This window comes from Hyperolius riggenbachi, chromosome 3, assembly GCF_040937935.1.
Source record: "Hyperolius riggenbachi isolate aHypRig1 chromosome 3, aHypRig1.pri, whole genome shotgun sequence".
NCBI lineage: Eukaryota > Metazoa > Chordata > Amphibia > Anura > Hyperoliidae > Hyperolius > Hyperolius riggenbachi.
This window is the reverse complement of record NC_090648.1, coordinates 484,724,869-484,739,427: the sequence shown is the minus strand read 5'-3', so window position 1 is coordinate 484,739,427 and position 14,559 is coordinate 484,724,869. Positions and strand designations below refer to the sequence as shown.

Here is a 14,559-nt window from a genome sequence, read left to right as displayed (position 1 = left end):
AGACAATGCAAAGTAATATCTGCTGAAACTGGATCTATTGGCCAAGTTTCAGACAATAATCTCCAGCTGGGTGTACGGGCAGCCAACAGATCTCTCTCTAATCAGATTTGATTAGAGAGAGATTTGTCTCTTGGTCAAATCTGCACATTATTGTTATATGTACAGCTACCTTAAGTGTCTTTTATTCTCAGAAGTATTGGCCGCTGATCTCAAAAGTATTGGCCATTGAAGTATTGGCCATTGGTTGGCCATTGGTGATGTAAGCAAACTGCTACTTTTCCCCCCTTCTTATTGTAACGTATGTTATAGTCTTTAAGATTGTCTTCAAATCTTTGCAGCCTATTTTGTAGATGAATTCCAATAGCTGAGTTTTAATTGTACATTTTTTTTCTTCTTTCAGATCTTACAGGTGAATAAGGTGATGTCCATCCTGTTCTGTGTGATGTTTCTTCCTTATCTTTGTGGCATCCACGCTACCACCATGGATAAAAGGAGTTTGCCTGAAGGCTCAATGAATTCTCTCTTTATAAAGCTCATGCAAACTGATCTTTTAAAAAATAAGGCTTCCAAGCAGGTGGCCAATGCCAAGGACAACCACCAGCAAAGCACAATTCCGAAAGCAGAAATTATTGTTGATTTGGATATGGTTGAGGACAGCCTGGAAAGTGGGAAACCAGACTTCCAACCGGTTGTCTCCTTGGAAGCAGAACTCTTGAAGCACCAAAGGCAAAGACGGTACAACTCACCACGTGTAATGTTGACCGACAGCATACCCTTGGAACCTCCACCTTTGTATCAAATGGATGACTTTATCGGACATTCGACACCAACCAACAGAACGTCAAGGAGGAAAAGGTACGTGGAGCACGGGAACCATCGGGGAGAATATTCTGTGTGCGACAGCGTGAGCTTATGGGTCACAGACAAATCGAATGCCATTGACATTCGGGGGCACCAAGTTACTGTTCTGGGGGAAATTAAATCCGGCAATTCAGCGGTCAAGCAATATTTTTACGAAACGAAATGTAAGGACGCCAGACCGGTGAAAAATGGATGTCGAGGCATTGACGACAAACACTGGAATTCTCAATGTAAAACATCCCAAACGTATGTCCGGGCACTGACTTCTGAAAACAGCAAAATGACGGGATGGAGGTGGATCAGGATAGACACATCTTGCGTTTGCGCATTATCAAGGAAAATTGGAAGAACATAGCTTCGGCTTTTCACTATATAAATTATTACTTTAAATTATATAATATGCATGTAGCATATAAATGTTTATATTGTTGATATATTATAAGATGTTCTTATTTATTAAATTTCAGCAAACTTATATAAGCTTTATCCCCCTCAACCCATCCATTCAAACAGATCCAAAGGTCTTTGCCTTCTGTCGGGCATTTTCAAAACTAGGAATACATCTGATTCTACTGCAAGCAGTATATATGACCCCCAAAATTCTATGTCAGTATTCCTCGTACAGTATTTTCATGCCAGTGACTGTCTACTCAGACTTTTCAAATCCAACTATATCAGAGATGTATAAAATTGTATGCACATTATATTCAATTTCAATATATTTTACCTCAATAATTAAAAAAAAGTAATATTTAAAAAAAAATCTACAATTTCCATTGCAAAACAAATGGTAAGATGCTGGTGATGTTATACATTACTTATTTTTTTTCTTTTGTATATATAAGAATTTTCTTTATCTACATAGACTTTTCTTATCAAGGATTTCTAAAAAAATTGTGCATTTTAGCCCAAGAGAGATATTATTGTTTATGAAATGTTGCTATATAGCGGGTCATGTTACTGCCAGGCTTATTTAAACTACCTTAGAAGAAAAAAATATATAAAGTATGAATTTGAAAACAAAAATTCCAGGCAAAAAGAAAGATGAATTTGCCATAAGACATACCCAAATCTTATCTTTGTTAATTTTTTTTTCCTTTGAAAGATACGAATGAAACTTTAAAGGTACTCTAAACAGAGGGGTAAATTGAAAATCTAGACTCACCTAAGGATTCCTCCAGCCTCCCCCCCCCCCCCCCCGGGTAGCCTGCAAGGTCCCCCGTCATCCACTTGGTCCCTTCCATGGTCCCGCTGGCAGCTCCGCATTATCACGCTGATTGCTGTAAACGTCCTTCTCTAAAGACTGAACCATGCATGCACAGGAGGCTTACGGTGACCGCCTGACCGGCATGATGTCACGCCTGGCACATGCACGCATGACTTCAGCCAAAGTCACCGGATTACTGGAGCTGCCAGCAGGACCACGAAAGGGACTAAGAGGACTACTGGAGACCTCGGGGGCTACGGGTGGATGGAGGAAGCCCCAGGTAAAGTCCAGATTTTCAATGTACCCCTCTTTCAGGGTTCCTTTAACTTGGAGAAAAGCTGTACTTATATTGAAGGAAAAAGTCAATCCTGTATTGCAAGAATTGTATTAATAATAATAGCGTCAGTCTCAATAATCGTAACGAGTCAGAAATTTCAGAAGAAAAGGAGTAAAACATCTTTTCGTTCCTTTTGATCTGCAGAAAGGAAAGGTTCTTCTTATTGAATAATATAAGGATAGTTCTGTGCCTGGGGATGCTAAAATGTTACTTCCTCGCAAGAAGAGAAGAATTTTACAAAGTTTTATACTGCAAACCTCAAATGTTTGTCATGGTTTCAAGAATGTAAAATTTCCCGATTCTTAAAAAAAAAAATGTAGCAGTCTGCAAATTTGAATGAAAAGATTTTTAAGTCGATTAAATTACAAAATGGGTGTTTTATCACTGATATAACTGAAGGATGTTATGTTTCTCTTTAAAAATGTGTAACGTGGATAACTTGGATTTTTTTTTTTTACCTAGAATCTGTAATTTTAAAACACATGGGCCCATATGCAATTCACTTTTTCTCCTGAGCTTTCACCTGGGTGATATTTTTAAACTTGTCAATAAATTGCCTTTTAAGCCACCAGAAAGCAAGAAAATGCTCAAAATAATCTTGATAGTGCTTTCTGAACAATTTTTTGGTACTTGGTACACCTTGGGCCATATGCCCAAGGTTTCTCCTAGGAGATAATTTTTGATCTTCTGTTTAAAGAGACACTGAAGCTAATTAATTTTGCCCTTTTTACCTTATAATTCGCTTCAGTGCTCTCAGCACAAGTAAACCACCGCATCCCCATCGCAAAACGAGGGCTGCAGAGCCCCTAAATCCCCGGGGGGCAATCTGGCCGGTATTTCCGCAAAGAGGCAGAGCTTTCAGCTTCAGCTCTGCCTCTCCTGATGTCAATCGCGGCGGATTGCCGCCTCTCCCCGCCCCTCTCACTCTTCCTTCACAGAGAGGGGCCAGGAGAGGCAGCGATCCGTGCGGCGATTGACAGCAGGAGAGGCAGAGCTACCAGCAGAAAGCTCTGCCTCTCAGCGCAGCTAAATCCACGTCCAAGTTGGTTGCACAGGGATTTGGGGGCTCTGCAGCCCTCGTTTTGCTGCGGGGATGCGGCGTTTCACTTGTGCTGAGACTACTGAAGCAAATAATAAGGTAAAAAGGGCAAAATTAATTTGCTTCAGTGTCTCTTTAAAACAACTATTTAGCACTCTGCAATTAAAAAAGTACCATAAAGTATGTGAAAAACTACTGCCAACATTATTCTGAGTATTTCTTGTTTGCTGGTGGCTTAAAAGGCATTGTATGGCCAATGTGTGAAAATATCAACTTGGAGATAACTTTGGAGAAAAAGTGAATGGCATATGGGTCCCTATCAATAAAATGCCATTAAACCACCGGCAAGCATAAACTATTATTTTTAGGTACTTTTTTAGAAGTTGAAAAATCATCTTCTGGGAAAACACTCAAGAGAAAAAAGTTAATTGCATATGGGCTGTTATTCAATTCTTTTTCACCAAAGTTTTCTCCTAGAATTTTTCTTTTCATTTTCTGTTTAAAATAATTTTTTAGCATTTTGCAACTGAAAAAACAACAAAAACTAGGTGAAGCGGTGCAGTCAAAAGAATCCTTAGTACAGTACTTTCTTGCTTAAAGAGACTCCGTAACAAAAATGTCATCCGGTTTTCTTCCATCCTACAAGTTCCAAAATCTATTCTAATGTGCTCTGGCTTACTGCAGCACGTTCTACTATCACCATCTCTGTAATAAATCAACTTATCTCTCTCTTGTCAGACTTGTCAGCCTGTGTCTGGAAGGCTGCCAAGTTCTTCAGTGTTGTGGTTCTGTGATGCATCTCCCCCCTCCAGGCCCCTCTCTGCACACTGCCTGTGTGTTATTTAGATTAGTGCAGCTTCTCTCTGCTCTATTATCTTTTACAAGCTGGATAATTCCTCCTCTGAGCTGGCTGGGCTTTCACATACTGAGGAATTACATACAGGCAGAGCTGTCTGCACTCTGCAGGAAGAAACAGCCTGACACTTCAGTGGAAGATAGCTGCAGGGGGAAAGAAACACACAAATGATCTCTTGAGATTAAAAAGGAAGGCTGTATACAGCCTGCTTGTGTATGGATGTATTTTCTATGTGTGGACATACTGTACATCAACCTACTTCCTGTTTTGGTGGCCATTTTGTTTGTTTATAAACAAACTTTTTAAAACTGTTTTTAACCACATTTAATGCGGCGGGGAGCGGTGAAATTGTGTCAGAGGGTAATAGGAGATGTCCCCTAACGCACTGGTATGTTTACTTTTGTGCGATTTTAACAATACAGATTCTCTTTAAGGCAAGGTGACTTATAAGGCATTTTTGTGAAAATATCACCTAGGAGAAAAATTAAGAAAAAAGGGAATTGAATAAGGGCCAATGACCCTGATGTGATAAACTTTTCTAATACGTTTTCTCATGTTTGCCCTGATTTGTTAAACTTTTCTCCTGAGTTTTCTCACAGGAAATGTTTTTGCACCTTATCTACCAATAACTTTTCAGCCTCAAAAGAGCAAAAAGTATGAAACACAGGATGCAGTTAATTCATTTAAGTTTGATATTACCTTTCTTACCTACCTTTACTACTTTATAATGTGTTAGATGCTGGAAGTGTATTTTGTAGGGATAGATACAGGAACAGAGTCTGAAGAAGGCTTATTACGTGAAAGCTTATTCTTTTTTTCTTTGAAAGTGGACCTGAACTCTTGCATAAGACAGAAGGAAAACACCCTGTGTGTGCACCCTGTACCCAAATGCACCCTGTATGTATTTAAGGAGTTTAGCCTGTCTAACTCTAATTCCCCTTCATCTGTGACTAATCACAAGTGTAATTTGATTTCTCAGCTGTGTCAACTGGCTGCCTCGGCAGAGCAGCTTATTGGTAAACACACGATAACGCTATGTCTGATTTCATGAAAGCAGGAAGAAGACGCACTGCAGATTTATTTCAGGATTGGTATCAATTGTAGACAGAGAAGAAGTTCTCAAGGCCGGAGCTGCCATAGGAAAAAATGGGCAATTGCCCCAGGGCCCCAGAGCCTGTAGGGGCCCCCAAGGTGTCCCTCCCCATCTTAACTGTTGCTCCCCAGGGACTCTGCAGAGTTTGTTAAGTTGGGAGGTGATTGGGGAGGGTCAGCAGCCAGCTCAGGGACCCAGGAGGGAAATTTGGCTGCAACAAAGGGCCTTTAATGACGCTTTTTGGTCGGAGGTGTCTGGGGGGCCCCCAGGCTACTTTTGCCCTAGGGCCCAATTGTTACTTGAACCGGCCCTGGGTTCTCAGTTCAGGTCTGCTTTAAGTTAGGCAATAAATGGTATCATCCTGATTCCTAACTTTTTGCCTTTACCGATGGCTAACACCGTACAATACTCTACTGTAGGTATGATGAGAAAACATCTACCGAGAGAAAGCTCAAGAGAAAGGACATTGAACCATGGCCTTTTTGTATATTTTTGGCATAGAAAGCCAAAAAACATCCAACTAAGTTGCCCAAAATTAAAGAAAAATAACTAAAACAACACGGAGGTGCCCAAAAGTAATACAATATTTAAAATCAATAAACAGGGAAAAGTAAAGTATTGGCTTACCGCTCAATGAAGCTGTTTAAAGCAAACCTGCAGTGAAAATAAACTGATGAGATAGTGAATCGTATGTGTAGTGCAGCTAAGAAACACAACATTAGCAGCAAAGAAAAGAGTCCCATATTGTTTTTTTCAGTACAGGAAGTTAAGAAACTTCATTTGTTATCTATGCAAAAGAGCTTTTCTGAGCTATTCCGCTTAGCTTGTGTAAATACAGTCCTACTTTCTGAAGCACTTAAACAGCCAAGAGACAGAAGGAGACAGCTTTAGATAAGGTTTTACTGCAGGAAAGTTCAAAGGGTCATTACCTCTGCTCTGTTTTATAGCTTAAAAGACAGAGTGTGGTTTTTAAACTGCAAATATTATTGACAGTTATTGACAAAAGTAAAAAAAAGAAAGCTATATAACTGAAAGTAAAAATAAAATACCCTTTTATTTGCTACTAATGTTCTATTCATTATCCGTACTGTATACACATTTCATTATACCATTTGCTTTAATAATGTTAAAAAGTTTATTACAGTACTTTAAGACAACAAATTTGTAATGTTATTCTTATTATTATTTTGGATTTATAGAGCAACAGCATCTTCTCTGTTGGTTATTAGACCAGCTTGGGAACTATACTGTAGTAGCAAGCCCCTAAAAGAGTTCACTGTGGCGACTGTATTGGCATTTAATGACTGGAGGAAATAGGACAAAGAATGAACAAAATATGTTATCCCCAAGCACTGTCCTTAACGGGTCAGGAAAATATGGCGTGGGGAAAAAATGGCGCACAGTGATAAATCTTTTAAAACGGTATTTATAGTTTTAAGGATATGCAGTAACTTTATTTAAAACGCTATTTATCGTTGGTCTGACCCCCGCCCCTCATGTCCTGCGGTGTCCCCCGGTTCCTGTCTGCCTCCCCCGCCCCCCCTCGCACGTCCAATTTTGTCTCCCATTGATTTTATCTCTGCCCCGGACTGGAGTGTAATGCTACAACAGTCCTACCTAAGCAGATCTTACGAACAGCTGGTGGATGTATCAGCTCGCTGCCGCTGAAGACTTTCTGATGCACCAATCACGCTGGGGGCGCTGCTCCAGAACTGCCAATCACCGCTGCTCATTTCTCTGCTCCGTCTGCTAATTGGACCCAATGCTCCCGCCTCCGAGACCATCGCGTCCAATTAGCAGACGGAGCAGAGACATGAGCAGCGGTGATTGGCAGTTCTGGAGCAGCGCCCCCAGCGTGATTGGTGCATCAGAAAGTCTTCAGCGGCAGCGAGCTGATACATCCACCAGCTGTTCGTAAGATCTGCTTAGGTAGGACTGTTGTAGCATTACACTCCAGTCCGGGGCAGAGATGAAATCAATGGGAGACAAAATTGGACGTGCGAGGGGGGGCGGGGGAGGCAGACAGGAACCGGGGGACACCGCAGGACATGAGGGGCGGGGGTCAGACCAACGATAAATAGCGTTTTAAATAAAGTTACTGCATATCCTTAAAACTATAAATACCGTTTTAAAAGATTTATCACTGTGCGCCATTTTTTCCCCACGCCATTTTTGACTGTACGCGTCCTTAATGCTTTTGGGTGTGCATATTTTTTTTTTTTGCTCTAAAGATTATTTACAGCATAAAATGTAGTACCACAAAAATGTGTAGCAGAGCAGCTTTCTAACAGTTAAACACAGCACTTTGTTCTTCAGTGGAAAGCTCCTTGCTTGAGTGGAAAGCTTCTGGCTGCATCCAAGAGGTGATACCATTATCTTTTGTTTTCTAAATGTAGCTGACAAAGGAATGTAAACATTAGCAAAGTGCTGAAACTGAGCTTTCTCTGCTTCTAGTATGTGTGCAGGTTGAGAAGTGATCACTATATAGATTTTAATATATAAATACAGCAGCTATGCAATAAAATGCACTGGCAGCTTTCAGAGCAGATAAACTGTACTTTGGGAATTCGTAATTTGTAAACAGACAATATTACTTGTACACAAAAGGAAATATGGTAACTGAATAGGTAATAAAAAGTAGGAAAACACATTTTTAATAAATGTTATATCGGAGTTTTATCCCACTTTAAGCTACCATTAACTGTTCCCTTTTTATTGATTTTAAAAACTCAATTACTTAAGGTCAGACCTCCAAATAATTCTAGTTATGTATAACTAACTCTGTATAGGAGGTAAAGTTCTTATGTTTTGCATAAATTAAGTTATTTGGAGAGTGATTGGCCCCAGCCTATGCGGTCTATACCATACCTTAGTGAGGTGTGTGTGTGTGTGAAGGGGGGGGGGGGGGGGGCGGCGACATCCCCACTTGTTTATCAGATGGCTGCCATTTTTTTTTACATTGACTCATTGCAACAGGGCCCATGGTTGTAAACTCACTCACAGTGGACTTGGAGTACATTGCAAGGCTCTGTACTAATGTGAGTGCATTCTTGACGGATTTTGATGAGTTTTTATGAATTCCAATGCCATGAATAAGAGAAAGTGCAATGATGAGAGCAGAATTTGGGCACAAAGTGTTTTGCCTCAGACATGCCCTGGCCTGGTTTCTAATTGTAAACTATAGTAACTAATATAAACAGAAAATAAGTCATCCTGCATTTTCCACGTATGCCAAATAATATCAGTGTTTTTTGGCAGAGAATCAGTGTCAGCGGGTTCAAAACTGTAATTCATTTCAATTTTGATGGATAATATGAAATTTACTGTGTATAAATGAAACATGTCATGTAAGGTGTGGCCAGTAATATCCTGATGTAGTGTTGGGCGAACATCTAGATGTTCGGGTTCGGGCCGAACAGGCCGAACATGGCCGCGATGTTCGGGTGTTCGACCCGAACTCCGAACATAATGGAAGTCAATGGGGACCCGAACTTTTGTGCTTTGTAAAGCCTCCTTATATGCTACATACCCCAAATTTACAGGGTATGTGCACCTTGGGAGTGGGTACAAGAGGAAAAAAAAATTTAGCAAAAAGAGCTTATAGTTTTTGAGAAAATCGATTTTAAAGTTTCAAAGGGAAAACTGTCTTTTAAATGCGGGAAATGTCTGTTTTCTTTGCACAGGTAACATGCTTTTTGTCGGCATGCAGTCATAAATGTAATACATATAAGAGGTTCCAGGAAAAGGGACCGGTAATGCTAACCCAGCAGCAGCACACGTGATGGAACAGGAGGAGGGTGGCGCAGGAGGAGAAGGCCACGCTTTGAGACACAACAACCCAGGCCTTGCATGAGGACAAGAAGCGTGCGGATAGCATGCTTTGTACCACCATGCAGTCATAAATGTAATAAAGATAAGTGGTTCAATAAACAGGGACCACGCGGCAACGCTAACCCAGCAGCAGCACACGTGATGGAACAGGAGGAGGCGCAGGAGGAGAAGGCCACGCTTTGTGAGACACAACAACCCAGGCCTTGCATGAGGACAAAAAGCGTGCGGATAGCATGCTTTGTACCGCCATGTAGTCATAAATGTAATAAAGATAAGAGGTTCAATAAACAGGGACCACGCGGCAACGCTAACCCAGCAGCAGCAGCAGCAGCAGCACACGTGATGGAACAGGAGGAGGCGCAGGAGGAGAAGGCCACGCTTTGTGAGACACAACAACCCAGGCCTTGCATGAGGACAAAAAGCGTGCGGATAGCATGCTTTGTACCGCCATGTAGTCATAAATGTAATAAAGATAAGAGGTTCAATAAACAGGGACCACGCGGCAACGGTAACCCAGCAGCAGCAGCAGCACACGTGATGGAACAGGAGGAGGCGCAGGAGGAGAAGGCCACGCTTTGTGAGACACAACAACCCAGGCCTTGCATGAGGACAAAAAGCGTGCGGATATAGCAGCAATGCTTTTTGCCGCCATGCAGTCATAAATGTAATACAGATGAGAGGTTCAATAAACAGGGACCGGAAACGCTAAACCATCCCAGATGTTCATCGGTCATGTTACTTGGTTGGGGTCCAGGAGTGTTGCGTAGTCGTTTCCAATCCAGGATTGATTCATTTTAATTTGAGTCAGACGGTCTGCATTTTCTGTGGAGAGGCGGATACGCCGATCTGTGATGATGCCTCCGGCAGCACTGAAACAGCGTTCCGACATAACGCTGGCTGCCGGGCAAGCCAGCACCTCTATTGCGTACATTGCCAGTTCGTGCCAGGTGTCTAGCTTCATGCCCGGTTTCAGGTCCAGCGGTGCCAGCCACAAATCCGTCTGTTCCTTTATTCCCCTCCAAATTTCCTCCCCTGTGTGCTGCTTATCCCCAAGGCAGATCAGCTTCAGCAACGCTTGCTGACGCATGCCAACAGCTGTGCTGCACTGCTTCCACGATCCTACTGCTGCTGGTGCTGGGTTAGCATTTCCGGATGAGGTACAGCTTTGAGATGCGTTGGAGGAGAAGGAGTCAGAGAGGTAGGTGCTGCTGTTGTTATCCAGCTGTTTGCGGCGTGGGCAACACCCGCGCCGTAGCAGGTGAGGAATCGCTGCCAGGCTCCACAAGGTTCACCCAGTGCGCGGTAAGGGAGATGTATCGACCCTGGCCGAACGCACTCGTCCAGGTGTCAGTGGTGAGGTGAACCTTGCAGGCAACGGCATTCTTCAAGCTTCGGGTTATTTAGCTGACCACGTGCTCATGCAACTCAGGCACTGCAGAGCGCGCAAAGTGGTAGCGGCTGGGAACCACGTAACGTGGGATGGCCACTGACATCATGCCCTTGAAGCTGTTTGTCTCCACCACTCGATATGGCAGCATTTCGCAGGCCAGAAGCTTGGCTATGCTGGCTGGCTGTTACTGCCACGGCCCGGGGGTCATTTGCTGGCAATTTCCTCTTGTGCTCAAACATCTCAGAAACAGACAACTCAACCGTAGCGCTGCACACCGAAGGGCTGTTGGTTGTTGTGTTTGATGAACACTGGGAGACCTCAAGAGCACTAGTCCGGAAAGTGACAGTGTCAGCATCGTCTGATGTTTGTGAATGTTGTGAACCACGCAATGGCTGGGCTACTGCTGCTGCTGAGGCGGGTCTGGTGGTGAGTCTGGTGAACCCAAGGGAGGCAGTGTTGCTGGTGGTACCCTGTCCTGCCGCGTTTGCCCACAGAGTGGGATGTTTGGATAGAATGTGGCGGCTCATGCTGGTGGTGGAGAGGTTGTTAATACTTTTCCCCCTGCTCAGGCGGGTCTTGCACACCTTGCAAATCGCCATGGTAACATCCTCAGTGCAGTCTTCAAAGAAAGCCCAGACTTTAACTGGCTGAGGACTCGGACCTCGTGCGTGATGTGCTGGTGCTGCTTAACCCACTGCTGGACGCTTGAGAGGTCATCCAAGTAATTATCTGGTCCTGTTCTTTTGGATCTGTGAGGGTTGTTGTCCTGGACAACATGGGCAGTATTGAGTGGGTTTTCTTGGGTGCTCCCCTGTGGCCTGTACGTGAACCGTCAGGGGAAACACCTCTTCCCTTGCCCCTCCCTCTTTCACCGGATTTCTTCCTCATTTCACTTATCCTTAAAGTACACGCTGACTGGCAGCAGTACAGTGGCAGTACAGAAATGCTATACAGTGGTGGGTGAGCGGTGTACCACTATTGTCAGCAGTGACACAGAGCACAATGCTATACAGTGGCGGGTGAGCGGTGTACTACTGTTCCCAGCAGACACAGAGTGGAAGTAAACACAATGCTATATAGTGTGGCTGAGCCGTGTACACAGAGTGGCATTAAACACAATGCTATATAGTCTGCTATATAGTCACCCCGAACAGGGTGATGTTCTGCAGAACCCGAACAGTGGCAAACACTGTTCGCCCAACACTACTGGGAGGGAACGCAGATTTTAGTACCTAAACACACGATACAACATGTTTTCCGGGGTCGGACTCTGAGGCACATACAGATGGTCCCGATCATCATCCTCATCATACAACTCTTCTCCTGAGTCTGACCCACCCACCACCTCTGCCACCCCAACATCCCCAGACACAGACCCCTCATCGTCCTCAACATTAACTTGGGATGCTGGCCTGAGCCAGACCTCCTCCTCCACATCAGGCCCCATCATCTCCTCAATGGCAGCCCTCATTAATCGCTCTGGCGACGGACTGATGGACACAACGTTCTCCTCCGGGGAGGGCTGCTGCTGACCACTGGCTGCTGGGGTGGATGTTATAGCTTGCGTGGGGCGTTGGCTGTTGCTGTTGTTGGGAGTGCTGCTCACAGCGGAGGTCTCTGGGGAACTCATGTTGAGCTCATATAGTGGTTGACGGTGAGTGGAGTATTACTGATCCCAGCAATATACACACTGACTGGCAGAGTACGCAATGCTATATAGTGTGGCTGAGCGGTGTACACAGAGTGGCAGTAAACACAATGCTATATAGTCTGGCTGAGCGAGCGGTGTACTACTGTTCCCAGCAGAATCAGAGTGGCAGTAAACAATGGTATATAGTCTGGCTGAGCGGTGTACATAGAGTGTCAGTAAACAATGGTATATAGTCTGGCTGAGCGAGCGGTGTACTACTGTTCCCAGCAGAATCAGAGTGGCAGTAAACAATGGTATATAGTCTGGCTGAGCGGTGTACATAGAGTGTCAGTAAACAATGGTATATAGTCTGGCTGAGCGAGCGGTGTACTACTGTTCCCAGCAGAATCAGAGTGGCAGTAAACAATGGTATATAGTCTGGCTGAGCGGTGTACACAGAGTGTCAGTAAACAATGGTATATAGTGTGGCTGAGTGGTGTACACAGAGTGTCAGTAAACAATGGTATATAGTCTGGCTGAGCGGTGTACACAGAGTGGCAGTAAACACAATGCTATATACTCTGGCTGAGCGAGCGGTGTACTACTGTTCCCAGCAGACACAGAACAGTAAACAGAATGCTATATAGTGTGGCTGAGCGAGCGGTGTACCACTATTCCCAGCAGACACAGAACAGTGAACAGAATGCTATATAGTGTGGCTGAGCGAGCGGTGTACCACTATTCCCAGCAGACACAGAACAGTAAACAGAATGCTATATAGTGTGGCTGAGCGAGCGGTGTACCACTATTCCAAGCAGACACAGAACAGTGAACAGAATGCTATATAGTGTGGCTGAGCGAGCGGTGTACCACTATTCCCAGCAGACACAGAGTGGCAGTAAACAGAATGCTATATAGTGTGGCTGAGCGAGGTACACAGAGTGGCAGTAAACAGAATGCTGAGCGAGCGGTGTACTACTATTCCCAGCAGCGACACACAATGACTGGGGGGGACCCTGGCTAGCGTGGCTGGAGCGCGAACTACCCTGCCTGCCTACCCAAAGCTAAACCCACAGACAAATGGCGGAGATATGACGTGGTTCGGGTATTTATTTACCCGAACCACGTGACAGTTCGGCCAATCAGAGCGCGTTCGGGTCCGAACCACGTGACCCGTTCGGCCAATCACAGCGCTAGCCGAACGTTCGGGGAACGTTCGGCCATGCGCTCTTAGTTCGGCCATATGGCCGAACGGTTTGGCCGAGCACCGTCAGGTGTTCGGCCGAACTCGAACATCACCCGAACAGGGTGATGTTCTGCAGAACCCGAACAGTGGCGAACACTGTTCGCCCAACACTATGTATGACCAGGACAAACTGAATGTTTTCCTTCCCATGAAACAATGACTGAAATTAACTTTTTCTCCTTAGTTTTTTCTTAGGAGATAATTTGTCACCTTCTTTAAAGGGACTCAGAGCTCAGTTACAGTAAAAAAAATTATACATACTGTACCTGGGGCTTCCTCCAGCCCCATCTGCTCGGATCACTCCCTCCCATGTCTGCAGCACCGGTACCGGGTCCCTGAACTTCTGTCAGTCGGCTCCAGTCTAGTCTACGCAGGAGAAGTGCGCAGCAGCTGGAGAGATACGTAGAGGGTGCACTTCCCTTACGTCATACTGGCTCCGACTGACGGAAGAGCGGGGACATCGGAGGACGGCAGCGTGGGAGCGATCCGAGCGGATGGGGCTGGAGGAAACCCCGGGTATGTATATTATTTTTTTTACTGTAACTGAGCTGTGGTACACTTTAAAAACAAAACCCTTTTCAGCACTCTGCAATGGAAAAAGTGTCAAAAAGTAGATGAGAAGGTTCTGTCAAAATTAATCTGAGTATTTCCTTGCTTGCTGGTGGCTTCAAAGGCATTTTATTGATAAGGGTACATAAGCAATTCGCTTTCTCCTGAGTTTTCTCTTAGGAGATAATTTTTCATCATGTATTTAAAATAATTTTCAGCAATTTGCAAACGTAAAAGTACCCAAAAAAATAGGTGCAAAAATACTGTCAAAATTATATGGAGCATTTTCTTGCTTGTTGGTGATTTAAAAAAGCATTTTATTGACAAGTCACAAAAATATCACCGGGAGAAAAGTCAGGAGAAAAAGTAAATTGCATAAAGAGAACCCGAGGTGGGTTTGAAGAATATTATCTGCATACAGAGGCTGGATCTGCCTATACAGCCCAGCCTCTGTTGCTATCCCAAACCCCCCTAAGGTCCCCCTGCACTCTGCAATCCCTCATAAATCACAGCCAAGCTG

General features: G+C 44.2%; 1 protein-coding gene across 2 annotated transcripts in view; it reads left to right on the top strand.

The window, feature by feature from the left end:
- The window catches only part of NTF3 (neurotrophin 3), a 122,416-nt gene extending 120,831 nt beyond the window's left edge, over positions 1 to 1,585 (top strand). For both annotated transcript variants that reach the window (XM_068273056.1, XM_068273055.1), the window contains exon 2: positions 401 to 1,585. In XM_068273056.1, coding sequence (XP_068129157.1) covers positions 422 to 1,216 — 795 coding nt within the window. In that variant the 5' untranslated portion in view covers positions 401 to 421 and the 3' untranslated portion in view covers positions 1,217 to 1,585. The remainder of the gene's footprint in view (positions 1 to 400) is intronic.
- The last annotated feature ends 12,974 nt before the right edge of the window (positions 1,586 to 14,559 follow it).